The 23,978-nt window shown below is 54.0% G+C and overlaps 10 protein-coding genes across 10 annotated transcripts; 6 read left to right on the forward strand and 4 right to left on the reverse strand.

The window, feature by feature from the left end:
* Positions 1 to 1,519: 1,519 nt before the first annotated feature.
* HDA1 (Histone deacetylase hda1) lies at positions 1,520 to 4,150 on the forward strand (the record flags this gene model as incomplete). The annotated part of the gene is made up of 3 exons (XM_064807783.1): positions 1,520 to 3,117; positions 3,165 to 3,276; positions 3,335 to 4,150. 3 exons carry the CDS (start codon positions 1,520 to 1,522, stop codon positions 4,148 to 4,150), a joined length of 2,526 nt encoding a protein of 841 aa, XP_064654058.1.
* Positions 4,151 to 4,159: 9 nt separating this feature from the next.
* LTR77_010566 (uncharacterized protein) lies at positions 4,160 to 5,960 on the reverse strand (the record flags this gene model as incomplete). Its single annotated transcript, XM_064807784.1, has 6 exons — positions 4,160 to 4,467; positions 4,591 to 4,696; positions 4,753 to 5,107; positions 5,179 to 5,588; positions 5,658 to 5,715; positions 5,767 to 5,960. 6 exons carry the CDS (start codon positions 5,958 to 5,960, stop codon positions 4,160 to 4,162), a joined length of 1,431 nt encoding a protein of 476 aa, XP_064654059.1.
* A 506-nt stretch (positions 5,961 to 6,466) lies between these two features.
* Positions 6,467 to 10,195, reverse strand: ECM16 (putative ATP-dependent RNA helicase DHR1; the record flags this gene model as incomplete). The annotated part of the gene is made up of 1 exon (XM_064807785.1): positions 6,467 to 10,195. The coding sequence occupies one exon, from the start codon at positions 10,193 to 10,195 to the stop codon at positions 6,467 to 6,469; it is 3,729 nt and encodes a 1,242-aa protein (XP_064654060.1).
* A 1,924-nt stretch (positions 10,196 to 12,119) lies between these two features.
* Positions 12,120 to 13,065, forward strand: LTR77_010568 (uncharacterized protein; the record flags this gene model as incomplete). The annotated part of the gene is made up of 2 exons (XM_064807786.1): positions 12,120 to 12,415; positions 12,465 to 13,065. 2 exons carry the CDS (start codon positions 12,120 to 12,122, stop codon positions 13,063 to 13,065), a joined length of 897 nt encoding a protein of 298 aa, XP_064654061.1.
* Positions 13,066 to 13,777: 712 nt separating this feature from the next.
* Positions 13,778 to 14,866, forward strand: LTR77_010569 (uncharacterized protein; the record flags this gene model as incomplete). The annotated part of the gene is made up of 2 exons (XM_064807787.1): positions 13,778 to 14,052; positions 14,107 to 14,866. 2 exons carry the CDS (start codon positions 13,778 to 13,780, stop codon positions 14,864 to 14,866), a joined length of 1,035 nt encoding a protein of 344 aa, XP_064654062.1.
* A 275-nt stretch (positions 14,867 to 15,141) lies between these two features.
* On the reverse strand, positions 15,142 to 16,366 carry LTR77_010570 (uncharacterized protein; the record flags this gene model as incomplete). Its single annotated transcript, XM_064807788.1, has 2 exons — positions 15,142 to 16,095; positions 16,160 to 16,366. The coding sequence occupies 2 exons, from the start codon at positions 16,364 to 16,366 to the stop codon at positions 15,142 to 15,144; spliced, it is 1,161 nt and encodes a 386-aa protein (XP_064654063.1).
* A 292-nt stretch (positions 16,367 to 16,658) lies between these two features.
* On the reverse strand, positions 16,659 to 18,001 carry SER1 (Phosphoserine transaminase; the record flags this gene model as incomplete). The annotated part of the gene is made up of 2 exons (XM_064807789.1): positions 16,659 to 17,924; positions 17,975 to 18,001. 2 exons carry the CDS (start codon positions 17,999 to 18,001, stop codon positions 16,659 to 16,661), a joined length of 1,293 nt encoding a protein of 430 aa, XP_064654064.1.
* A 467-nt stretch (positions 18,002 to 18,468) lies between these two features.
* Positions 18,469 to 20,757, forward strand: LYS4 (mitochondrial Homoaconitase; the record flags this gene model as incomplete). The annotated part of the gene is made up of 1 exon (XM_064807790.1): positions 18,469 to 20,757. The coding sequence occupies one exon, from the start codon at positions 18,469 to 18,471 to the stop codon at positions 20,755 to 20,757; it is 2,289 nt and encodes a 762-aa protein (XP_064654065.1).
* Positions 20,758 to 20,983: 226 nt separating this feature from the next.
* LTR77_010573 (uncharacterized protein) lies at positions 20,984 to 22,331 on the forward strand (the record flags this gene model as incomplete). Its single annotated transcript, XM_064807791.1, has 2 exons — positions 20,984 to 21,032; positions 21,079 to 22,331. 2 exons carry the CDS (start codon positions 20,984 to 20,986, stop codon positions 22,329 to 22,331), a joined length of 1,302 nt encoding a protein of 433 aa, XP_064654066.1.
* Positions 22,332 to 23,539: 1,208 nt separating this feature from the next.
* Positions 23,540 to 23,915, forward strand: LTR77_010574 (uncharacterized protein; the record flags this gene model as incomplete). Its single annotated transcript, XM_064807792.1, has 3 exons — positions 23,540 to 23,684; positions 23,745 to 23,830; positions 23,883 to 23,915. The coding sequence occupies 3 exons, from the start codon at positions 23,540 to 23,542 to the stop codon at positions 23,913 to 23,915; spliced, it is 264 nt and encodes an 87-aa protein (XP_064654067.1).
* Between the last annotated feature and the right edge of the window lie 63 nt (positions 23,916 to 23,978).

Below are 23,978 nucleotides of genomic sequence, written 5' to 3' on the forward strand. Positions count from 1 at the left end.
TGCAAGTGTCACATGCAGCCGCATGGATCCTGGAGCCTTTTCACGTGAAAGTCCATTGACGTCAAGATTAGCGTCAGCGACAAGCCGAAACAAGAGCGCCGAGCACCTGCAACATGAGGCAACTGCATGTTGCCCAGGAACACACCACGTAGCGCATGTCCCCTCCCTGGACCAGACCACATGCATTATGAAGAACCCAAGGTGTCTCACAATATCAAAAGCAGGGCTCTCGTGGGAGACTTGCCAATCCGGGTCCTTCAGTATGGCGTGGAGGATGTGGCGTAGAGGGACATGAATGGTCTCAAGCAGCGGCTCTTCCCCGTGGGAAGCCATACGTGCGTTCTGGCAGCGCTCAGCACACAGGTAGGATGGTGGGTTCGCATGGAGAAGGAGTAGGACGACGGAGCAAGGCAGACGATGGAGCAAGGCAGATGCCAGAGGGAATGACATATTGAGGCCAGTCACAGGTAATAATTGGTAATTCTAGGAACAAATCGCGTCTTCTCCAACACGCCATGTATCTCGAGTATGGTGAGCTGTTGTGTCAAACTACGCTCGTTGGCCCGGACTTCACCATCCCGCCAAGCAAATTGTCGTGTTGAAACAATCTGAATCAAACACGTGACTTAGTAATTATGCATGTAGGTTTTCTCCTTAAAACTCCTAGCTTTTATCGAACTAGATCTTTAATCTTGCTGTTATCTTGTAGATTTAAAAGCTAAGGTATTATTGGTACAATATAGATAAATAACATTAAGAGAAAAAACCCTATACTCAAGAAATAGAACTATACTCTAGAATATACTTAGATAGTACTTAGTCTATATTCTAGATCTAAGAGTAAGATTTTAAAGTTATTATAGAGTATTATATACTATAATAGCTCTTAACTTCCTAAAAGATAAATCTAAAATAATATTACTTTCTTAAGTCTTCTTGTTGTTCTTATAGAGCTAAGTGAAAAGATACGTAGCTACCTAGTAGCGCGGTCTTGGCGCGGAAGTTAGCTCACTAACGCTTAGCGGACTTGTGTTTCGAAGTCTTTCTATTAACTCTACTACTTGCTCCTCTACTACTACACGACGACCACTACTACATCCACTACTACCCTGCCTTAGAAGGAGACGACAATAGCACTAATACGCTCTTTGCTACTTCCTCCAACTTAAGGACACCGTTCGCCTTAACAGCGCGCTTGAAGCGCGTTATTACGGTAAGTGAAGCTTCAGCGCCGCGTTTGCTTTCTCTACCTCTACTACGCACGCCATATGAGCAGCGGCAACAGCAAGTCATATGCTCCTTGTATAGAGAATGCAAGAATGCCTTTACTAGGATTGGGGAGGCGTCTTAGCCATTGCTACTGTCAAGTGATGGTTGATTTACACATGTAGCCATTTCGTCGACATATCGCTAACGTTAAACGCAGTAGTCTTTCCCTGCTGGGTCTAGGCGAACCCATGATGGGCAGATGAACACGTGTGCTTTCGACCCGCTCTGAAACGGACCGCACGTGTAAGTAATGGACCTCACATCTGGTGACGACGATATCGCCATGCGTGACGGCGATGTTATTGCCTCGACGGAACCGCACAACCTCTTCTCGCAATCGCTGGCGAACCTGTCACCTAAGTCGAACTTTGACGATGCCTTCTTGACTGACACACAACCTGGAGAGGAGAAGCGGTCTGAGCCAGTCTTAAAAGGTGAAGGTCTCAAGCGAGAAGCATCGGTTTTTGAATACACCCTGACGAAGGACAAGCCAGCACCGCGGCCAGCCAAATTCGCGCCATTGCCATATGCCAGCTCCCAAACCGGACTTGTCTACGATGTGCGCATGCGCTTTCATGTTGAGCCGGAGCAGAGCGAAGATGACATCCACCCGGAAGATCCTCGCCGCATTCACGCTATCTTTGAATCATTCGCAGATGCGGGTCTCGCATGGAAGCAAGGTTCTCTTGAGCCCTCAAACGACTTCTACATGGGCCGGATAGACACTCGCGTCGTCTTGAAGCAAGAGGTCTGCCTTGTCCACACGGAAGAGCACTGGAACTGGGTTCAGAACTTGGTCCGGATACCTGACGACGAGCTTGCCGAGCATCAGCAGCACCCTGGCCATAGGATGGACTCCGTGTATCTGTCTCGACAAACTCCTTTCTGCGCCGCGCTCTCGGCAGGTGGTGCTATTGAGGCATGTCGAGCAGTCATGCTTGGAAAGGTCAAGAATGTCTTTGCTGTGATCCGACCCCCTGGCCATCATGCTGAACGGGAGGATGCGAAGGGCTTCTGCTTTTTTGACAATGTCAGCATCGCCACGAAGGTCTGCCAGAGGGAGTTCGGTGAGCAATGCCGGAAGGTGCTCATCCTTGACTGGGACGTGCACCACGGCAATGGCATCCAGCAAGCGAACTACGATGACCCAAATGTGCTCTATATCTCTTTACACGTGCACGAGCGCGGGCGCTTCTACCCAGAGCTTTCTTATCGCGACAGGCGACCACCCTACGGCGACCACGTGCACTGCGGTGAAGGTGCTGGTCTAGGAAAGAACGTCAACGTACCGTGGAGCAGAAAAGGCATGGGTGATGCGGACTACATCTACGCCTTTCAGCAGGTGGTGATGCCTATAGCACACGAGTTCAAACCGGACCTCGTTATCATTGCTGCCGGCTTCGACGCAGCCGAAGGCGACATGCTCGGAGGCTGCAAAGTGACGCCCGCAGGATACGCCCACATGACGCATATGCTCATGTCGCTTGCCGAAGGGCGTTTGGCTGTTTGCTTAGAGGGTGGCTACAACCTGGATTCCATTGCGCGCTCAGCTACCGCCGTCGCCAGAACTATGATGGGCGAGCCCCCGGAACGACTGGTCAACACCAATCCGACCCTGTCCGCTGTCAACGACGTCAAGACAGTCCTTCGCCAGCAAAGCCGCTTCTGGTCGTCGCTCTACCCCAAGGACATGTCTGCGAAACTCGCGGGACCGCTTCATGGTGTGCGGATGCACGAAGTGGTTCGTCGCTGGCAGGCAGAGACGCTGTGGGAAGAGTACGAGATGATTCCGCTTGCGGTTCTCCACCAGCCTCTGTCCCAGCCGTTCAAGAACCAAGTCCTGGCTACGTGAGTTGATCTCCTCCACCATGGTTGATCAGAACTGATTATTACAGACCTAATTACACTTCTGCCCGCCCGCTTGTGGTCATTCTGCATGATCCGCCAGAAGTCATAGCTTCACCAGATCCAGTGACTGGCAAGATCGAGCTCCACAACACCTGGCTGGTAAGCTCTCACATCCGTACACTGCCGTTTGCAGACATCCTGCTGACAATGGCCAAAGACTGATATTGTGAAGACTTACGTCGACTGGGCCGTCAAGCAGGGCTTTGCCGTGATCGACGTGAATCTTCTAAAACATGTGACAGACATGGACGATGGACAGCAGCACGAACCTAATGACGCCACCGACTTCCGCACCAAAGAAGCCACCCTCCTCCTAAGTTATTTGTGGGACAACTACGTCGAGCTGAGCGACTCATCGCACGTCTTCCTAATGGGCACAAACACCGGCCATGGTGCCATCATCAATTTCATCAAAGCGAATGAAGACCGCGCTAAAGATCGGATCACGAGCGCAATCTCCTTCGTCGAAGATGTCCCACTTCAGTCCTGCAAGTCCGCGACTAATGACATGCTGGCGTCGTGGTACTACACCAAGTCACTTGTCTTCGTCGCCAACGATCATAACTTCTGGCACAGCGACATCTCAAAGAAGCCCAAGAAGCGCTTCGGAAGAGCGAGTCAGAGCGATGTCGACTCCATCACCGACATGTTGATGGCGCACAAGAAGACTGTGCAGGACCTCATACTTCAGCGCACAGCAGATTGGAGCGATGATGCTGGAAATGAGGAAGAGGATGGTGATGCTATGGACACTAGTAACTTCGAGGAGTTGTCGGGCACTCCGAAGTTAAAGCTGCCGCCAGTTGGAAACTTCGCACCATCGCCGCGTGGCTCCGCCGCACCCTCTTCCGGTCTGGCACCAGGTAGTGCGGCTCCAGCCAGGCTCTCGCGGCACAGCAGCCCAACTAAGACTCCTCCCGTTGGGAATTTCGCACCGCCAAAGCAAGGAGCGTCAAGAAGTCCGTTTCGATGAACGCCTTCTTCAGATTGTGTATCGAAAGCCCGGGACACCTTCGATCACGATCTGGCCCTTTGCTTGCTTCCGATTCTGATTGATCATGTAGATGGTCGTGGCCATCACGCTCAGGATCGTTAAACCTGCTGCTAAGAAGCAGGTAATGAGACCGGGAACATACTGAGGTGCATCCTGGCCACGGAAGACAGATCCGCCGATAATGCCGCCAACTCCACCCATGGCGACCATGTTTGCTGATGTGAATGCACGTTTCCATTGGCCGACGACGTTGTTTTGCTGATAGGTCATGGATGCTGTGACGTTCGAGTTTGCGCCTATAATGGATGTCAGCCTGAGTTGCGAAACCTAAAGAGAAGCATTAAACTTGCCGGACGTCACGAGGAATGCACCAAAGTACCTCACGTATGGCTGCTCTGCGAAACCCAGAACCGACACACCGATGATCATCAAGACCGAGTTGAATACGATGATATGGCCGCGCCAGTTCGTCTTGTCCGACACTACGGCTTCAGCGAAGCCGAGAAGGAAGCTAAAGACGTAGCACTGAGGATACGTATTAGCCCAATCGAATCTCATGGCCCGATCTCTCTTCCACTCACTGGCGCTGTCAAGCATTGTGACAGGGCGACGCTGAAGCCCAAGCTTTCTCGCAGGATGATTGGCAAGAAGTAGCTGACACTGTATGTGACCAGCCCAGCGAAGCCGAAGTTGGCCTGCAGATAAGTAGTCCCGTCAGTGAACATTTTATATGACTTTGCTCGGAGGGTACGTACGGCAAAGCACCAGCACTTCCAATCCTTTGCCTCTGACAGATACTTCCAAATCGAGAACTCAGTAACATGAGCGTCTCCTCTGTCCCTGTCCACACGGTCGACCATGAGCTTGATCTCCTCATCGGTCAAGAAGAACTTGGACTTGTGCGCCTCCTCCGGGAAGTCGACAAGGAAGATGAAGCTGCACACAGGGCGGCATCAGCACGGTGTCCGGTCTCAAAGCGAATATGTTTTTCTCAGCTTGGTACTCACCCAATGATGGCGATGATGGCCGTGATAATGCCTTCCCAGATAAAGATCCAGCGCCATCCCTCATGGCCAGCAATACCGTCCATCTGCTGAAGCCCGAATGCGAGCACACCTCCAAATCCACCAACGGAGTTTCCGATCAAGTAGAAGAACGCATTCCTCTTCGCGACCTCACGTCTCAGATACCACATCGAGACCAGAAAGATGGCGGAGGGAAAGAAGCAGCTCTCGAAGATACCCAGCAGCATTCGCAGGCCCATGAGAGTCTGCCAGTTGTCCGAGAGGCCCATTCCAACAACGACGAGGCCGAAAGCTGCGGTGATGGCTGCGAGGAATGGTCGTGGGCCTAGTTTTCGGGCAAGAACCGTTGCGATTGGGTTACCCAGGATGTAGAATGGGAAGAAGACTAGGACCTGGTTGCAAGAAGCAGTCAGGTCAGTATATTCTCGTCCTGGGTGGGCTTTGATCATTGGCGGACTTACAATAATTTGATATCGGTTCCCTATGAGGTTCAAGTCGACGTCCATGCCTGCAATCGATCTACATCGTCGTCAATATTTTCTTCGCCAGGTCTAGGTGTTCAACACCTACGCATTGCCCAAGTTCGTCCGATCAATCTGATTGACACAATACATCACTGCCAGAATCAACGACAGTCGAAGGTCAACTTTGCGTTTGATCCGCTTGATCCTCGGATCTTCATGATCATTATCGTATATCTCATCCGGTTGTTGTGCTCTTTCGTCGACGAACTCCGTCTTGACATCTTCTTTTGAACTGTCCATTGTTGCAGCTGTCTTGTCTTACGACCTTTGTTCACACTGATAAAAAGTAACGAGAAATCAACACATTCGACTAAGTACAAGGTACAATCACAATACGTACCTGGCGATCAAAGAATAAAAGCAGTGCCAACAACGCTTACCCTCATCTCGGGTATCTAGTCATGGCACGCGGCGGGCACGTGTGGAAGTCTGGGACGATCAACCCCGCTATCGCGGTTGTTCTCCAATCACTCGTCAGCCAAGGCAGTATTTGCTGGAGACTCCTTAGTCTCGGGGCTTGGTATGGGGTGGCGCACAGAAGCTATTTTGTGTTTTGCGGGAATAGTCCCCAGAGGAGGTGGTGGGGGAGGAGGAGGTCCGGGTTTTAGGATTACTATTATTCCGGGGAGCGTGCATAATTTGCGGCTCGTCGGCTAGATGGTGTATTGTGCGGAACACAGAACGTTGGTCAATAGTAGTCAATGGTACAGTTCATAGGTAGTTAAGGTGGTTCTGAACAGCATAACTCATCTCGCAATAACCTCCTCGATCTCCCAATCCCTCGTCCCTCTCTTCTGCACCACCTTCCAAGCACCAAGCGGCCATTCGGCGGCAGAAGCATCCCCGGGAGCTCTAAGACCCAGACCCACCCAACACCGCCTCCGCTGCTTTCCGTCTCCACCACGTGGAAGGTCTTCGATCTTGCCTATGGGTTTGCCAAACTGCAGCAACGGCGTCCCTTCAGCAAGCACGGCGAGCGCTTTGGGTCCGATTGAAGTCAGTGGGTGCATTCGGGTTCGTTTGGTCTTGGTAGACGAGATGTCCGATGGTGTCGCGCGGGAGAGGTGCGAGTAGACGATGAACTGTGGCATCTCCTTCACGCTGAGCTTGGCGAGGACGCTGGAGGGGTGGACGAAGACTCCGCGGTGGAGTTCTTGTTCTTCGGGAGTGGCGTTCTTGTCTTCTGTTGAAGCGTCTGCAGACGGGAATAGTGTTCGGTACGCTACCTCGATAGCTCGGCTCGGGTTTCGTCCAAAGCCGGTGCTGCCCTTTAGTGTGTCTGTCCGAATGGCGACCTGGTCGATGAAACCGGAAGCAGCAATCTGGTTGAGTATCGTTCTCTGCTTCTCGGTTGGGAGCGATAAAGTCGTGGCATACTGATCTAGGCCACCGATGAGGTCGTGCAACTGTCGTCGCAGCATCTGCGCTTCCGCCATGCTCTTCTCTCGCAAGAAGAACTGCTGACACAGCGAATCCACTCCGGTGCCTCGTGGTCCAGCGTCTTGAGCTTCGGCATGCAACGCAACAGCCATCAAGGTCTTCTGGACATCCGACCGGTCGTCCCATCGCGCCAGTTTCGCTTGCGCTCGGGTATATCGCTGATGTAGCTGTTCCGACGCATCTCGCCCTGCCGCCTCGGCCTTCAGTTGAGCTCGCACGTCCTCATCGCTCTCCTGACCATCCACAGACTTATCAAAGCCATGGAAGTTGGCCTGCGCCTCAGGAATGAACAAATCTCCGACCGCCAAAGCGGCCACTATTGCTGCCGCCCAGGCAACCGCGTCGTTCCTTTGCGCAAGCATGAGCATCTTGCCGAACCGCGGACTGACTGGGAGCTTGATAATCTCCTTGCCAACGTCGGTAACAGAGCCTGGCTTCCCGGCCAGCGCGCCTAAGTTCACAAGCAGTCGTTCGGCAATCTCCAGTTGATGTCGTTCGGGCTGCGTCGGAAAAGGAAAGGTGAGTACGCTTTGGATGTCCATAGATTTCAGCAGGAGCACCGTGCTCTCCAGCGGCGTCCGCAGTATTTCTGGCACCGTCTCTTCGGCGAAGAACTCCTCATACACGGCGGAGCTATATAGCCGCCATACGTGCCCAGGTCCGGTACGGCCTGCGCGACCCTTTCGTTGTTCAGCCGATGCCTTGCTAATCCAGCCGACTTCGAAGGTTTGCACGCCAGTGGAGGTGTCGTATCTCTTCTCCTTGACACGACCAGCGTCGAAAACGTAGCGTACTCCTGGGATGGTGAGTGACGTCTCTGCGACGTTTGTTGCTAGAATGATCGCTCGGTGGCCCTCCGAAGATGGCTGGAAGACCTTGAGCTGTTGCGCTGCTGGCAATGCTGCGTAAAGTGGAAGAATGTGCGGCTTCAATGGACCTTTCATGCTGGTTCCGCCACCGAACGGCAGCGCTGCGTCTTCGATTGCGAACTCGTTCTCGTCTTCATTGAGTTTGATCTCTGCTTCGGAGTCAGACCCGGGATCCTCTTCGCCTTCGAGGAAGTCGTCCTTGCTTCTCGTGCCAACACCGTCCTCGTAATCATCTGCGTCTCCAGAGTTGGATGGACCGGCAACAAACCCGCCTTTGCCACCGATTCTCTCACGCAGCTGCTTCGAAACAGTGGCAATCTCCTGCTGACCAGTCAAGAACACCAGCATGCCGCCAGAAGGCAGCTTTCGGTGTCCTCGCGCGACCTTCTCTACCACCTCACTCAGAAAGTCTCTTCTTGTCCGCCGCGCGAAGTGCACAGTGACCGGAAACTGCCTTCCTTCTGCTTCTACAACTGGTGGAGGTCCACTAATCCTGTTCCACAGCTTTCCATTCTGCAAGAATGAGTCCACGCCGTGTGACAGTGTTGCAGACATGATGACGAGCTTCAGTGGCCGATGCTTCTCCGGCTTCTCCTTTACTAGGTCTGCTCGCAAAGGCACGATGCGAGACAGCATGCCGATGAGCAGATCAGTGTTGACGCTGCGTTCGTGCGCTTCGTCGAGAACGATAACACTGTACTTCGAAAGAATAAAGTCCTTCTGTATCTCTCGTAGCAATATACCGTCCGTCATGAACTTGATCGCAGTGTCTTTTCTGACTGAAGTGTCGTAGCGGACGTGGTGAGCCACTTTTTTGCCGTATTCTGACCCTAGCTCATGCGAGACACGCGCGGCGACACTGGTAGCCGCAACTCGACGAGGCTGCGTGACTCCGATCATACCCAGTGTGCCGTAGCCATTCTCAAGCAGCATTTGAGGCACCTGTGTAGTTTTGCCAGACCCAGTGGCACCGCAAACCACCGACACCGGGTGAGAGTTGATCGTCTCCATAATCCTCTGCTCTTCTCGAACTACCGGCAGTTCTAATCGAGCCTGCTGAACTGCTTTGGTCCTCGAGATGGCTACCGCAACAGCTGGCTTTGTGGTTGGTTGCGAGGCCGTTACCACTTGATCGAGCATGGGGTCTGGAGACGGCACTCGAGGCTTGAAGTTCGCTTTCGCCGTCTGCATGGTGGTATCGTTGGTAGCAGCAGTAGAGGGTGTGAAGTCCAGCGCTTTGTTGCGCTGGGTGTCTGCCCAAGCTTTGAATGCCGACACCCGTGCTGGCTTGTCTTCATCTGAGGCTGCTGAGGAGTTCTCAGAGTCGGCTGAATCGCTGTAGTCTTCCAGCTTCTCGTCGTCGCCGTCGGAAGACTCCCGTGCTGTGAGATCCTGTTCTGCCTCCTCATTCTCTTCCTCCGAGCTGAACCCTTCCCAAGCCACTTCCTCTTGGTCCGTACCATCAATAATACCGTTTTCGGTATACTCCTCTGTAATGTCGCTGGCATCATCTTCGGACGGGACGAAGTCTATCTTGGCCTTCTTCCGTCGCTTGCGCTTGCGGATGAGTGGCTTCCCATCTTCTCCTAAATCGAGAGGGCGTTTAAGCCCACTTCCAAAGAGAGCTGGTGCTGCCACGGGTGTTGTGCTTTTCGAGACTTCTGACATGGGTGCAACCTCATCTCGAAGATCCGCCTCTCCCTGCGCAGGCTCTTCGTCGTTAGAAGAGCTCTTAGCCTCCGCCCTCTCTCCGAGAAGGATGCCATCGCTATGCCCATTCACATCCAACCCCGCATCCTTCTCACGCAGAGCTCGGTGTAGTCGCTCGCGCTTACTCTCCGTGACCCTTCCTAGCTTCTTCGAGCTGCGGAGAAGACTGGTGTCCACCCTCTGTGCCTCAAGCTTCTTTAATAACTCAGCGTTCTCATCCTTCTTGAGTTTGGTGTCGATATATTTGTCCAATCGCTTTCTCTTCTTCGAAGAGGCTTTAGATTCGGGCTGGGCTGCTCGAAGCTGCTCTCGGATCGCTTCTCGACGCGCCTCTCGATCTGTGCGCGACTGCAGCGGTAGTTCTTCGGTGTTGGTGTCTGTTTTGGTGTTGGAAAACGGTGATTTGGTACGTGCCAGTTTCCTGTGCTTGCGTTCCCGAGGAACAAATCGAGCCATATCCTCGTTGTGTCTTCGTCGTGACCTTCAGAGCCGTCGCGTTGGGGAGAGCTCTCAAGAATTCTTGAAGATCGGCAAAATGACGTTGCCAAGATTCACCAAAGGAGCGGCCCTGCAGCGGGCCGGCAACCTTACCAAATTGTCGGATGGCTCAACTCCGACTCCACTCTACTCCAGTTCCAATGCCAGCCCCTTTCTTCCTCCGTCTGTACCATCTCATGCAGTAGCTGCAACACCCTATCATTGCCAGCCAGAGATTGACTTCTCGTGCCTTCCACGGTACAACACCATGCAAGCACAATTTCTTTGATGTCAACGCACAACAATGCTGGCGAGAAAAATGAGTACTCTTCAAGGCTGGTTGCCTTCTCGAAGTTTCGTATGTCTCACCAGGATTGAGATTGGCCAACAAGCAAGCGGCTGAAGCTGAAGAGATGTGTTGCTGAGGTGTTGCAGCTTTGCCGATGTCTTGAGGTCCTTTCAGTGATGCGGCTGCCTTTCACTAGGAGGTAGCAAATGATAACACAAGATGAGTTTGAACTTCAGATGAGGCCTATTTAAGGAACTCTCTGTCGCATCAAGGTCTTAATGTTCTCTCTTTCCTCACTTTAAGATGTGGTTCTTCATGAGCCCAAGTTGACAACCACTGGCGCACCCGCCCGGGTCTTTGCCATTTGTGAGCTTCTTGAGGATATCTTGCTTCATCTTCACCTGCCCAATCTCCTGCTGTCACAGCTTATCGACAGTACCTTTGGCAGCGTGGTGAGATCATGTCACAAGATTCAGCAAACCGTGTTTCTGAAACTGAGGACCACTAGGACGTCCGATCCTGGCTGCTCCGGCCCCAACGCACCTCAACTACGCCCTTGGTCAGTCCGTTTCTGAGGCAGCAAGTACTTACCCTCTTGCATTTGATAAAGCCCTCTAACTTCGAACAGGTTCGAATGCCACGCACCGCCTTACAGGAAGAGCGGCCCTCAGCACCACACACAGGTAGAAGGGTGCCTCCTGACGTCAATGTTGGCCGTCGCTTGCATACCAGGACTGAAGAAGTACAGCATTTACTGCTATCCGCACCTTTCTTGTGGCGGTATGATTGGATGCGTAGAGTGCGAACAGACCGGGCCTCCCGCCACACCGAGTTGGCGCCGTATGCTGATGATTGACAATTGAGTTTCCCCTCCTCGAGTACGACATGGAACGCAGACTTCCTTCCGACGACATATCCTGTGAACAATGCAGGCACTCGCGTGCTCCTGGCTTCCGACTGGAGGATTGGAGATTTCTGTGAACTGACGGTCCGCAGGCTGATGTGATAATCTGTGATATTACCGGGTCCGAGTCATGGCTTCAACTGGATTGTTGTTATGGCATCGACACCGTGACTGGATGGCAGATGCTTTGACTCATGCGAAGCGACAGGCAGGAGCGGCATGGTCTGGTGGCAAAGCATTGTACGAAGCAAGAGTCCATGGTTGCTCGATGACCACCGATGTTTTGTCAAGACTTGGCAACTGGCTGGCTTGGTTTGTCGCTCGGTGATCGGACGATTGTGGATGGCTGGGTACCCGGACATGGTAGCCGACGCTCATCCTGCTGGAGAACTGGAGAGGGAGTTCGAAGTATGGATGGACAACACGCAGTCTTCGACTTCCTATCACAACTGGTAAGCTTTGGATATAATTCCGAGAGGTGTGCGTGTGCTAATCTCTGTTTGTGTACAGCATGGTGTTAGAGCCTACGTGGACGTGTCCGCAAGCGGCCTAGCTTGGCAATCACATGGAAGACCTCACGAGTCAGGAGCGCATCTGCCTGTAATTTCGCTTATTCTTTTCGCCCACCAACGTATGTTCTCGACACACGACAGCATCCGCAACCATCTCAGCTTCTGCGAATCCAAACTGGCTCAGGCCCCACCGCCGCTATGGACGCCTCCACAACCACCCCTCCCGTCCTCGGCATCGCTGCAGCTCAAGTGTTTGCCAGGCCAGACTTGCTGGAGCGCGTGCTTCTTGAACTGCCGCTGTGCGATGTTATCCCCTCCCAGCAAGTCAACTATGCTTTCTATACCGCGGTCAACACTACTCCAACCATCCAGGAGGCGCTTTTTCTCCATCCAGCGTCCGCACCGATGGTCTCGTGGTCTCCCTCCAGCAGCCGATGGGTTTTGAAGTCCGGCGACGGCTCGATGAAGCCGATCGCGAACCCGTTCCTGGCGAGGTAGGTTGCTGTGCTTCTCCTCGAGAGAAACTCAAGCTAATGCTCTCAGGTTTGTGTGCTCGGCTCCTCCAGGTGTCCATGAGCTCGCGAAGGCCAGCACCCTCAGGCTCAGCCACTACAGTCCACAAGCTCCGAGCGTCACCGTGGCCTTCCTAGAACTGCCCATCTCGAAGAATCTTCCACGCCAACGTCGCAACAACCGCCTTTGTGGTGGTACCAGGATTCGGCCGCTCTGGGAGAAGATGACGCTGACCGACCTGCCGCTCGATGGAATGATATTCTTCCAGAAATCTTCTCGCAGCCTGAAAGTCCTCAATCCTTGCAAATTCCGTCTTGGTGACCTCCTGAATAGTCTGCACCTCGGAGGACGTCGCTTTAAGGCCGAGAAGACATGTCAGCTCATCGGCCCAGGAGCAATCGCTTGGCTGCCGGGTGGGGTGCGTGGGACTACTGGTTGGGAGGCGCTGCGTGTGCTGGAGGCTACTGGAGCGAAGAGAAGTGCCCTGCTGGGAGAGCACAACCCGAGTCCTGTGCTGTTGCAGGCCATAGAAGTTGCCAAGCGCATCGCGGCAATCCTGTTCCTCCTTTCGAACGCTGCGTTTGCTGTATGGGTCTTGTCGTTCGCCTGGAAGTACCTGCGAGGCATCTAAGGACAAGGGTATTTCTCTCTACAATTGTGTTGAGCTGTTCGAGCATCATGCTGACCTACGTAGGTACCTTCTTCTGTCGGTCTACTCGAGAACTCGGTCTAGCATGTCTGGACATGAAGAACATGTAGGCGATAGGCAGGAAAGCAGAGATGATCAACAATGAAGCATGGCTCAGAGGCTGGAAGGACAAAACGCCGCTGCGGTCTTCTCGCTGGTCGAGGTGAATTGTTATGGTATTACCAACGGCGCTGCTGCTGTCTTGTTCGGTCGGAGAAGAGTTCGTACGAAACAGTTCACACGAATCCATGACTTAATTCAAACCAGCGTGCCGCTCATCGGGCGGGCAGGTTTCTTCGAACGAGTTGGCGGTTCTTTCACATGCTCCGAAGGGAGGCGCTAAGGATCAGCTAAGCATGGTCACATGACAAAGGACTAAGCTGGCTCACCCAATCAACAGACTTCCACATTCACTCCGGCAATGTTTCAAGTCCCATACGTCAAGTCCCATACGTCGCAACAGAAATGCCGCGATTCACTCGGAATCCTTTCGCGACTTCACTAGCTACCTGCACCCCCCAACCTTCGAACACAACAACCCTGCCAACAACCACCACGCCCATTACAACCGCGTACCTTCGCTGTACGCCCTTGACGACAGCCAAAGTCCCAGCGCTGTTTTACTACACTTCTATCTTCAGCGACAGTCCTAACCATGGCCACCGCACGAGCTCTCAACACACCCGAGCTGCTGGAAGACATACTGCTCCACCTGCCCCTTCGCGACCTCCTCCTTTCGCAGCGGGTGAGCCGCACCTTTCACGATGTCGCAGCCGGCTCAGCGCGCATACAGAAGGCGCTCTTCCTTCAACCAGCCTCGGGCGAGACTGTGTACTGGGACCCGACATCGCCTCTCGTGAGCGATGGCTGTTTCAGGCTAGAGTCGACAGACGCGGAGACCGTTGTGATCGCAAATCCATTCCTTGCGCAGTGAGTAAACGACTGTTATGAAGCTCTGCAACGAATACACGCTAACGGATCCAGGTTCGTACGTCCAAGGGGGCTGAAGAGATGGATGAGACTCCTTACGCGGAGTTTCATGAGAGGAGCCAATAAGAAAACCACTCACGTCAGTGAGCTCGATTGCTGTTGCAGTTCTCAGCTCGACGCTATGGTAGAAGCATCGCTTCGGCTGCCACACTTCAAATGCAACCATTCACCCAGCTGGCAACGTATGATCCTGGCAGACGTCTATTTTGAAGAGGCAGTCTACCATCGAGCTCCGAATCAACTCCACGGAAGTTTTGAGCTCCTCGAGCCAAACGAACTCGTACTGGGCGCCCTACAGTTCTGCCTGGAACTGGATGGCCGCGCGTGCACCGAGTGGTTACCGATTGATATACTCGTGCCTGGCAGGATTGCACGGCCACCTGAAGGCATCGACGATACGACGGGCTGGACGATGCTGCGGCTGCTGGAGTCGGGCGGAGGAAAGATGTCTGTGTTTCAAGATATCGAAGACCGGATGGACAAGCGCGAGCACCGCAAATTCAAGAAGCGCGCGCAGCCGCTCCTAGCAGTCTACCTGTTCCTGATGTGTGTGATGCTCGCCGCTAGGGCAATCTGGCCGCATTGGCTGTGCTTACCGATCGCGGCCTTCTGGGAGTTGTCCAAGGAGGATTGGGTGATCAAGGGGCAGCGTCGACAATGGCGCCTGTTACTCGAGCATTTGTGCCTGGGCATGATCGCTGCAATTGTGAGCCTTGTGGCGAGCGAATTGGAAGTTGTGTCAGTTCCAGCATGAATGATGAATACTGGATGAGCTACAATGCGGTCATGTACAGCACTGAAGATTGACCTGGAGAAGCGATGCAAGGAGCGCATTGCGTTGCGTGGAGAACAGTACTTTGTTCGGAAGGTTGTCGTTTGTATTTGGATGAATTCGATGGAGGAAATACTGTGTTTGCTGGCCACGTTATTGCTGAGAGATGTCTTTGCAAGCAAGGCGCATTGGGTATTGTACCGATTGATGCTCTATTTGCGGAGTAGCCACTCTCCACAATAGCTTCTCCGTCCGTCTCAATCATCGTCCATCAACTCCGCAAGCTCGGCCTCCTCTTCCGCAGTCAGCACACTACCACTCTTATCACCCTTCTTCTCTTCCACCGCCTCTCCTCCTTTCTCCTTCTCGACCTCCTCAAGATACTTAGCCATCTCCTGCTTCCTCAGCCCCCATTTTCTCACCGTCCCATCGATGCTCCCACTCAACACCTCCGACTCCCAGACCGCCAACCCCGTGACCTCTTCAAAGTGCCCTTCATACGTACACACCAGCTTGCCGGTCGCCACATCCCACACCCGGACAATCTCGTCTCTGCAAGCCGTGACGACGACACCGGCACGTTCCACCACCACGACATCTCGCACGAAGTCTGGGTGTTGGAGGGTAGTATCTGCCTCCCAGCCGCGATCGCGAACGAGATGTTTGGCCGTCTTATCGGCGGAAGCAGTCCAGATATCGCCGGACGTATCGAAGTGTAATTTGTAGATGCTCGTATCGTGCGCTTGCACCGGTGCGTCCTCCGACTCAGCCAACTCCCGGCAGCTTTTGAGGGAAATGTGCCAGCGGCGGAAATGCGGATCACTGCTCGCGGAGAAAAGGACGAAATCGTCCAATGGCTCGGTCGCAAAGTCAAGCAGGCTAAAAGGATCAATCGCCAGATCTTGCAGAGCTTTGGTATGGCCTTTTAGTTTATGCAGTTGGGTGCCGGTCTCGATGTCCCAGACAATGGTCGCAGCGTCTGCACCGCCGGAGAGGAGGACTGGCTTTCCACTTAGAGAGGTGGCGAGGAGGCACTTGACGAAGTCGGTGTGGCCTGTGAGACGTCTCGCTTTCTTCTTGCGGTCTTTGAGGTCGACAGCGTAGATGTGCTTATCCCAGCATCCGGCGAACAACGTGTTGGTCTTCGTACATATCGCTAAAGAAGTCAGGGGCGCTGTGCCCTCGCTGAAGACCTTCTCAACCTTCTGCGTCTGCGTGCGAAAGCTTTAGCGCATTTCGTTCAGCAGCAAGAGAAGACAAGCATTTCTTACACACATCCAGCCTCACTTTCTTCACTTCGCCGGCCGCTTCAGCAACGTAGAGTCCGCCCTTGTCATTGGGGTCGATGAGAATGGCGAGGATCTTTGATGGGAATTTGATGGGGTCACCATATTTGTTCTTCGCTTTCGCTGCTTTGCGCTCGGTGGTGGCGAGGGCAGCGGAGGATTGGAAGAAGTGACCTGCGTCGTTTGAGATCGACATGCTTGAGGATGGTGTTGCACGCAATCAAGAAGCAAGGCAAGGCGGAAGAGTGTGATTTTGGGCAGGTGAGGTTGATTGTGGCCAATCAGAAGACAAGAAGAACTTGAAGAGAACGATGAAAGGACATCTATTTATTCAAGATCATACTCTCATCAGGTGTTGAACACACTGTTTCGTAACCTCGTAGCTTTTCCCTTGCGATCGTTTTGTTGAAGAACTCTTCCATGCCAGCCCCAACTCCACCGCTAAATGCAACCACAATAAACTTTTCTATCCCTTCTCTCGATACCGCTCATGCCTTCACCTGCTCCTTCGCGAACTCCTCCATGTACTTCGTCAACTTCTCTGCTGCTGCGACTGGGACAGCATTGTAGTTGCTGACCCTAATGCCACCAACACTCCTGTGTCCCTTCAGTCCCATCAGGCCCCTGCTCTCCGCCCCCTTCAAGAAAGCCTTCTCCGCCTCTGCATCTCCCCCTTTCACACGCACACAGATGTTCATCCTGCTTCGGACACTCTTGTCTGGCACCACCGAGTAGACATCTGGATGCGCTTCGAGGGCGCCGTAGATCATGGTGGCTTTCTTGTTCGACTCAGCTTCTTGGCCCTCAATTGCAGAAGACGAAGAGGAATGCAGAGAAAGCAGTCGCTCCATGACTTTGCCAGCGATCCAAACGTCGAAGATGGGCAGGGTGTTGTACAGCGAATTGTTCTTTGCAATCGTCGGCCAGTCGAGCACGACGGGTCCTACGGGCAGACCGAGCTTGCGCATGAGTTTTGGGTCCGCCATTTCTGCATGCGGAGGCAAGATCTTCTTCGAGATGATCGCGATGGTGATTCCAGTGGTTCCGATATTCTTCTGTGCACCGCCAAATATCGCCGCGTGCCGCTTCACATCTATAGGCCGGGAGAGGAAGTTCGACGACATGTCCGCCACCAGATTGTGCCCTGGCGGAGGTCCCTGAAACTCCACACCGTCCACAGTCTCGTTGTCGCAGTAGTAGGTCATCGCGCAGTCCGCCTCGTCCTTGGTCTGCGTCCAAGTATCCTCCTTGGGAATGACCCCAAACTTGCCATCCTGATGCTTCCTCGCATCAGCAACAATGTTCACCTTTTCCGCCCCAATCAACCGCGCAGCCTCCTGACTCGCCTTCAAAGTCCAGCTTCCAGTGACGAGATAATCCAACCGCATCTTCTCCTCAATCAAATCCCTCAACCCTGCGATAGCCACATCTTCTTCAACGCCAAGATACTTGTACTCCCGCAAGTGCTTCCACTGCTTCGCCACCCAGATGCTGACCATATGGTACACCGTCGCGCTGAACTCGCCGCTGCCGCCGCCCTGGAGGAAGAGGATCTCGTAGCCATCTGGGCCGTCGGACTCGGGGATGGAGAGGAGCTTGCGTAGGGCGGACTGTGCATTGGCGAGAATGGCGTTGGCTTCGGGGGAGCGGTGGGAGATCTCAGTAATCCCCACACCGGAATCGTTGTAGTTTAGGAGGACTTTGGAGGCTTCTTCGAGGACGGGCGTAGGAAGGGGGGCGGGTCCCGCTCCGAACTGGTGGAGTGTTAGGAGGTGGCGGAGGGAGGGGGTGGACGCGGGCTTACGTAGTGAACATCTTCTCTTGAAGGCATGGTGGTCTTCTTTAATCGATATATGTCTTGACGTTGGCTCGCTGTCTATTCTTGTGTTTAATTAATCGTTGTTGTCGAGTCAGAAGCCTTGCCGATGTCGGTATACAGCTTCAAAAACATCTTCACATTACAATACAACGACAGCCATTGGCCGACTGGACGCAACTCTTCAAACATGCCAATAGTGCGCTGACCTCACCCGGACATTTTGAAATACCCTGGCCACGATGGCGACGCTTCGTACGGCGCGAGGAGGCCTACAAATGCTCACGCGACAACTGCATACACCCTCACGAGCACCATTGGTAGCAAGGCAATGTATACCCGCATCAACACACCTCCACCACCGCCCCCGGCGTCACATCAGCACCTCTTCTCCCAGGAGACTGGCCCAGGCTACCGATGCCTTCCCATCCCAACTCGCCAACGCACCCCCGGAACTCCTTAGCCGACCAGACCCAACACCGATGACCCCCCAGACCTTGACGGAGAAAATAGTACAGGCACACTCTCAAAATCTCGCAGAGGGCAAAGTCGTCAGGTCAGGCGACTATGTCTCACTTGCACCGCATCGATGCATGACCCACGACAACAGCTGGCCCGTCGCGACGAAATTCATGTCCATCGGCGCCAGCAAGATCCATGACCCTTCCCAGATCGTGATGACGCTCGATCATGACGTGCAGAACAAGTCAGACAAGAACTTGAAGAAGTACCAGCAGATTGAGTCGTTCGCGAAGAACCAGGGGGTGGACTTTTATCCTGCGGGAAGGGGGATTGGACACCAGATTATGGTTGAGGAAGGGTACGCGTGGCCTGGGACGATGGCCGTGGCTAGTGATAGCCATAGTAATATGTATGGCGGGGTTGGTTGTTTGGGGACGCCAGTGGTGAGGACGGATGCTGCGAGCATTTGGGCAACAGGCAGGACGTGGTGGCAGATTCCGCCGATTGCGAAGGTTACGTTTACTGGGGTGCTGCCCGAGGGTGTGACGGGGAAGGATGTGATCGTGGCATTGTGCGGGCTGTTCAACGAGGACGAGGTGCTGAATCATGCTATTGAATTCACAGGCACTGAGGAGACCATGAAGAGTTTGCCGGTCGACGATCGATTAGCCATTGCGAATATGACGACCGAATGGGGCGCGTTGAGTGGCCTCTTCCCCATCGACGACATGCTGAAAGGCTGGTTAAGATCGCAAGCAACAGAGGCTGCCATGAACTCAGCCAATCCTCCCTCATCGCCCACAGCGAGTCTGACAAGCTCACGATTCAACCACCAACGCCTTGATGACCTTTTCGCGGACCCTTTGGCGGCCGACAAAGGCGCCAGCTATGCGAAGGAGCTCTACCTCGACCTCTCATCCCTCCAGCCCTACGTTTCTGGCCCGAATAGCGTCAAGGTCGCCACTCCACTGTCTGAGCTCGAAGCCCAGGATATCAAGATCAATAAGGCCTATCTCGTCTCGTGTACGAACTCTCGCCGCTCCGATATCGCGGCCGCAGCAAAGGTGTTCAAGGATGCGACTGTGGATGGTCAGGTCCCTAGCATCGCCGAAGGCGTGAATTTCTACATCTCCGCCGCTTCATTACCTGAGCAGATCGCTGCTGAGGAGCAAGGAGACTGGCAGACCCTACTCGCTGCTGGCGCCCAACCCCTACCCTCCGGATGTGGTCCCTGCATTGGTCTTGGAACAGGTCTGCTCGAGCCCGGCGAGGTGGGCATCAGCGCCAGCAACCGCAACTTCAAAGGTCGCATGGGCTCTACAGACGCGAAAGCCTACCTCTCGTCTCCTGAAATCGTGGCTGCAAGCGCATTGAAAGGCAAGATCGCCGGTCCAGGCATATATCAGCAACCCAAAGAATGGGAAGGTGTAGTCAAGGGCGAGGGCGGCTACGCCAGCTTCAGCATGGAAGACGCGCTCGAGAAACTCGTCAACGACGCCGAAGCAGCTGTCAAAGAAGCCGAAGCGCGATTAGAAGGCGCCAGTGGTCTGGAAGGCAGCCATGAGCGCCTCGCCGGCCAGGACGCCGCCGACCAGTCTAGCGCCGGCGGGCTGACAGAAATCCTCCCTGGCTTTCCAGAGAAGGTGACAGGCGAGATCGTGTGGTGCGACGCCGACAATGTCAACACCGACGCCATTTACCCAGGCAAATACACCTACGACGATGCCTTCTCCTCGGATCCAACGAAGATGGCTTCCGTGACGATGGAGAACTATGACCCGACCTTCTCCTCCATCGCCAAGAAAGGCGACATTCTAGTCTCCGGCTTCAACTTCGGCTGCGGCAGCTCGCGCGAACAAGCCGCTACTGCGATACTTGCAAAGGGGATCCCCTTGGTCGTCAGCGGCAGCTTCGGCAACATCTTCTCCCGCAACTCGATCAACAACGCACTAATGGGCGTCGAGGTGCCAAAACTCATCTCCCGTCTTCGCGAATCCTTCTCCGCTTCTTCACAACCAGCCACCGGCTCCGCTGGCACCGAGCCCATCACTGAGCCAGACGAGAACAGGCAAAGTCTCGATTCTCCTCCTCCAGCACCAGAGAGCAAACCGAAGGCGCAAAAGGCGTTGACTGTAAGGACTGGCTGGAGCTTCACCTGGGATGTCCGACGGAGCCAGGTTGTTGTGCAGGAGGGAGAGGGTGGGGACAGCTGGACGCAGGCGGTGGGGGAGTTGCCGCCGAATGTGCAGGAGATTATTGCGAGGGGAGGTTTGGAGGGGTGGGTGCGGGGGGAGATTGGGAAGGCGTGAGGAATGTTGTTGTGTGTATGATAGGGGAAAGATAGTTGTACAGATATAGGGCGACGATAAGTCTTCGAGAAGGCATATACGTGTAGAGCACTGTACCTTCGAAAGTACAGGTAGCTTGAAAGACGCCAAGCCGAAAGATGCTACTAAGCGAAAGAGAATCCGATTCCGAGACACATCTAGATCGCGTCGAAACACACCCTGCACGACCTTGACTAAACTTCACGATATGACGACCAAAGCGCATCTATATCTTGACAGCGAACATTGTTTAGGTGGTAAGAGGACCTTCCGTTCAACCTCGCGACACCACTGACAGGGCAGGGCTCACATTCGGAGGCAGCGACCCAGAAGGCTCACTGCCATGTCTGGACAATGGAGCCTCTCTGCGCTTCGCATCTGTCGTGGAAACTGAAAGAATTCCACTATATCTTGCCATAGGACCTTCTTGCTCCGTGCAGACTGACGACGCCGCCTTGGAAGACTGGATCTCGAGCGTTCTATGGAGCCATCAGGATGAAAGTGCTTGGTGGCAGACAGCACGGCCTGACTCGCCGCTGGGTATACTGGTTTCTATTGAGCACGGAGGCAATGTGCAGTCGAAGAATTCGGGGCCGCAGGTGACGGAGGTCTTGCTATATGCTTCTCGCGACACTTCCGCAGCTTCAGAGGACGATCTGCCCGGAACAGTAGGGCAGCTTTTTGAGGGAGGCGTGGCAACTCCTCAAGGTACTAAGCTGTGTGCGCTGCCGCTGTCCTCGCATCTATGGCATGCGGTCCAAGCTGCGGAACCTACACCCCCTGCATCACCTGGCTCTGCGGACAATGGCGTTGATGCTGTGTTCTTGCCCCATGCTGTAAGTGCAGATGAGGAACGCATCAACGAGCCGCCAGTACGCAAGCGCAAAAGTGCTACACAAATGCTGGACGATGCAACCGAGCGCAGGCGCAAAGCTCGCCGGAAGGGCGGAGAGGGTGTTGCTGCTGCGGCTGCTGCACCGAAGTCTGAGCCGAGCATGCCATCCTTGGGCCACCGTCGCAGTGTGAGCCACAGTCAAGCCTTGTCGCTGCATGCGAACACGCTGTCAAGGTCACCAAGCGTGGTGTCATCTCGCCCGCCGACGGCAGCAACAGCAGCACCTCAACGATCTTCTCTATCGAACCTGGCAGACACGACGACATCTGATATCGAGACCAAGAACAAGGAGCTCATCTCTCGGACCGTCATGGCAGGTATGCGACTGTACGGCCTCTCACAGAAGAAAAGTCGCAGATCTCTACAAAGCGGGCAGGACTCACCAGCAGTCGACAACAGCTTCGAGGACGCTGAAAAGGAACGCCGAGAAGCTGAAGAGTTCAAGCTCATCTATCACCAAGTCTACAGAGGCGCATGTGTTGCTTTTCGACGCAGTATTTGCATGCAAGATCTGCAGTCGACGTCGGGGCCGGCACGAGATGTTGTCGATCGGCTGCTGACGGTGTTCTGCACTGACCCGCTGGTCTGCAACGAGTCATTTGTCGATTCGAAGGCGGAGAAACTTACGCCAGGTGGGAGGAAGGCGTTCGGATCTGGTTGAGCGACGATCTCCTCAGGGGAGGTCATGCTTCAACATTCCTAGTGACAACCGGCCAAAGCAAGGTGACCTCAGTGCGCGAATCCAACAGCTCGGCGGCAATGCTGATTGGGGCACGGCATCCACATGCGGCAGTACAGTCAGTCCCCCTAAACCTTTCGGTCTACGTATGGATGGCCACAAAAGAATATCTCCAGCCTGTCTCCAAGAAGCCGCCGGAACATCTCCGAAGATAAGAGAGAGCTGCATTGTAGCCATCCCACGTCCCCACGCTGCGGCAGACAACCTTAACTCGTTCCCTGGGACTGGGGTTCAAAAATTGGCCTGTTCCTGGGGATCTTCAACTGGGATTAAAGAAAAACATATGCGTTATTCAAAAACGTTCGCTCAAGCTCGCTTGCAAATGGCCCTCCAATGCAGATGTCGACAAACACCACAGTTCGTTCAACTCATCGACCGCTACTTCGGGCGACCTACCGGCGCCTATTGAGTTTGCAACGGCCGCCAAGCGGATTTGAAGATCTTCCCCAAGTCGGTGGCACTTCTTGTGTGGTCTTATCTAAACTTCAAGCTGGTCTTGCTCGGGTCTCAGCTGGGAAATGTGACAGCTTGGAGGTACTTCCTCATCTGTACATCTGCAAGGTCGATCATCAGGTTGGACATCTCGGATCCACAGCAACCGAGCAGCAGCGTCTCCAAAAGCAGCGACTAGTTTCGCAGTCGCTTAGAACAACGACCAATAGCACTGCATGACCCGGAGCCGCAGTGATGGTATTTGCTTGGAATACCAAAAGTTGCTCACTCGCACTAACGGATGCCAGCTAATGAATACTTTTATGCTTGGCTGCGAGGCGTGCTGATATCGCAACAACACCTGGTAGGTGGAAGAGGCTCAAACAGATGCGTTCGTCCGTCGAAGCGGGCCTCATGACGGTCTTGACGACGTGGAGATCCAAGTTGAGGTCGTGTTCAGAGATTGATTTGAGACTGATCGGCGGCGGCCAAGATGATACGATCTTCCGCAGTGGTATTGCCGGCCTTGGATGAATGAGAAGAGAGTGGGACTTGGGCAGCGTGCGAAGGATATAAAGTTGCTGGACCATCACCACCCTCGCTCTGAGCTTCACCCACATCAGCAATCAAACAGCCTTCGATCTTCCACTCGCTCAGACTACTATCCCGAACACTCCATCACAACACCTTCTGCCAACATGCAATTCAAGCTCCTTGCTCTCGCCTTCGCCGCCATGGCATCGGCCAACCCTCTCGTCAAGCGCGCGGTCTGTCCAGCTGGCCAAACTCCGTCCTGCTGCCAGCTCGACGTTGACGGTGTTGTTGACACACCCTGCGAGTCGCGTAAGTCTCCTCACCAACCGAATGCAATTTTGCGGACATCGCTAACAGTACGTGCTTCAGCGGATGGCACCCCAAAGAGCCAGGCAGGATTTGAGCGCGCTTGCGCTGCGACCGGTACTACCGCCATGTGCTGCACTCTTGTCGTTGTAAGTTGAAACGCCATTGACGATGTGAGAGTCGTTTGCTGACCGGGCTCAGGATGGCATTGGTGTTATCTGCAACGCTCCGTAAATCAACGAGTCGTGTGTGTGTGGAAGGCTTTGAGGGTCGGGGAGACAGACGGGCAGAGGGGCT

This window comes from Saxophila tyrrhenica, assembly GCF_035928015.1.
Source record: "Saxophila tyrrhenica strain CCFEE 5935 chromosome Unknown scaffold_24, whole genome shotgun sequence".
In the NCBI taxonomy this organism is placed as follows: Eukaryota; Fungi; Ascomycota; class Dothideomycetes; order Mycosphaerellales; family Extremaceae; genus Saxophila; species Saxophila tyrrhenica.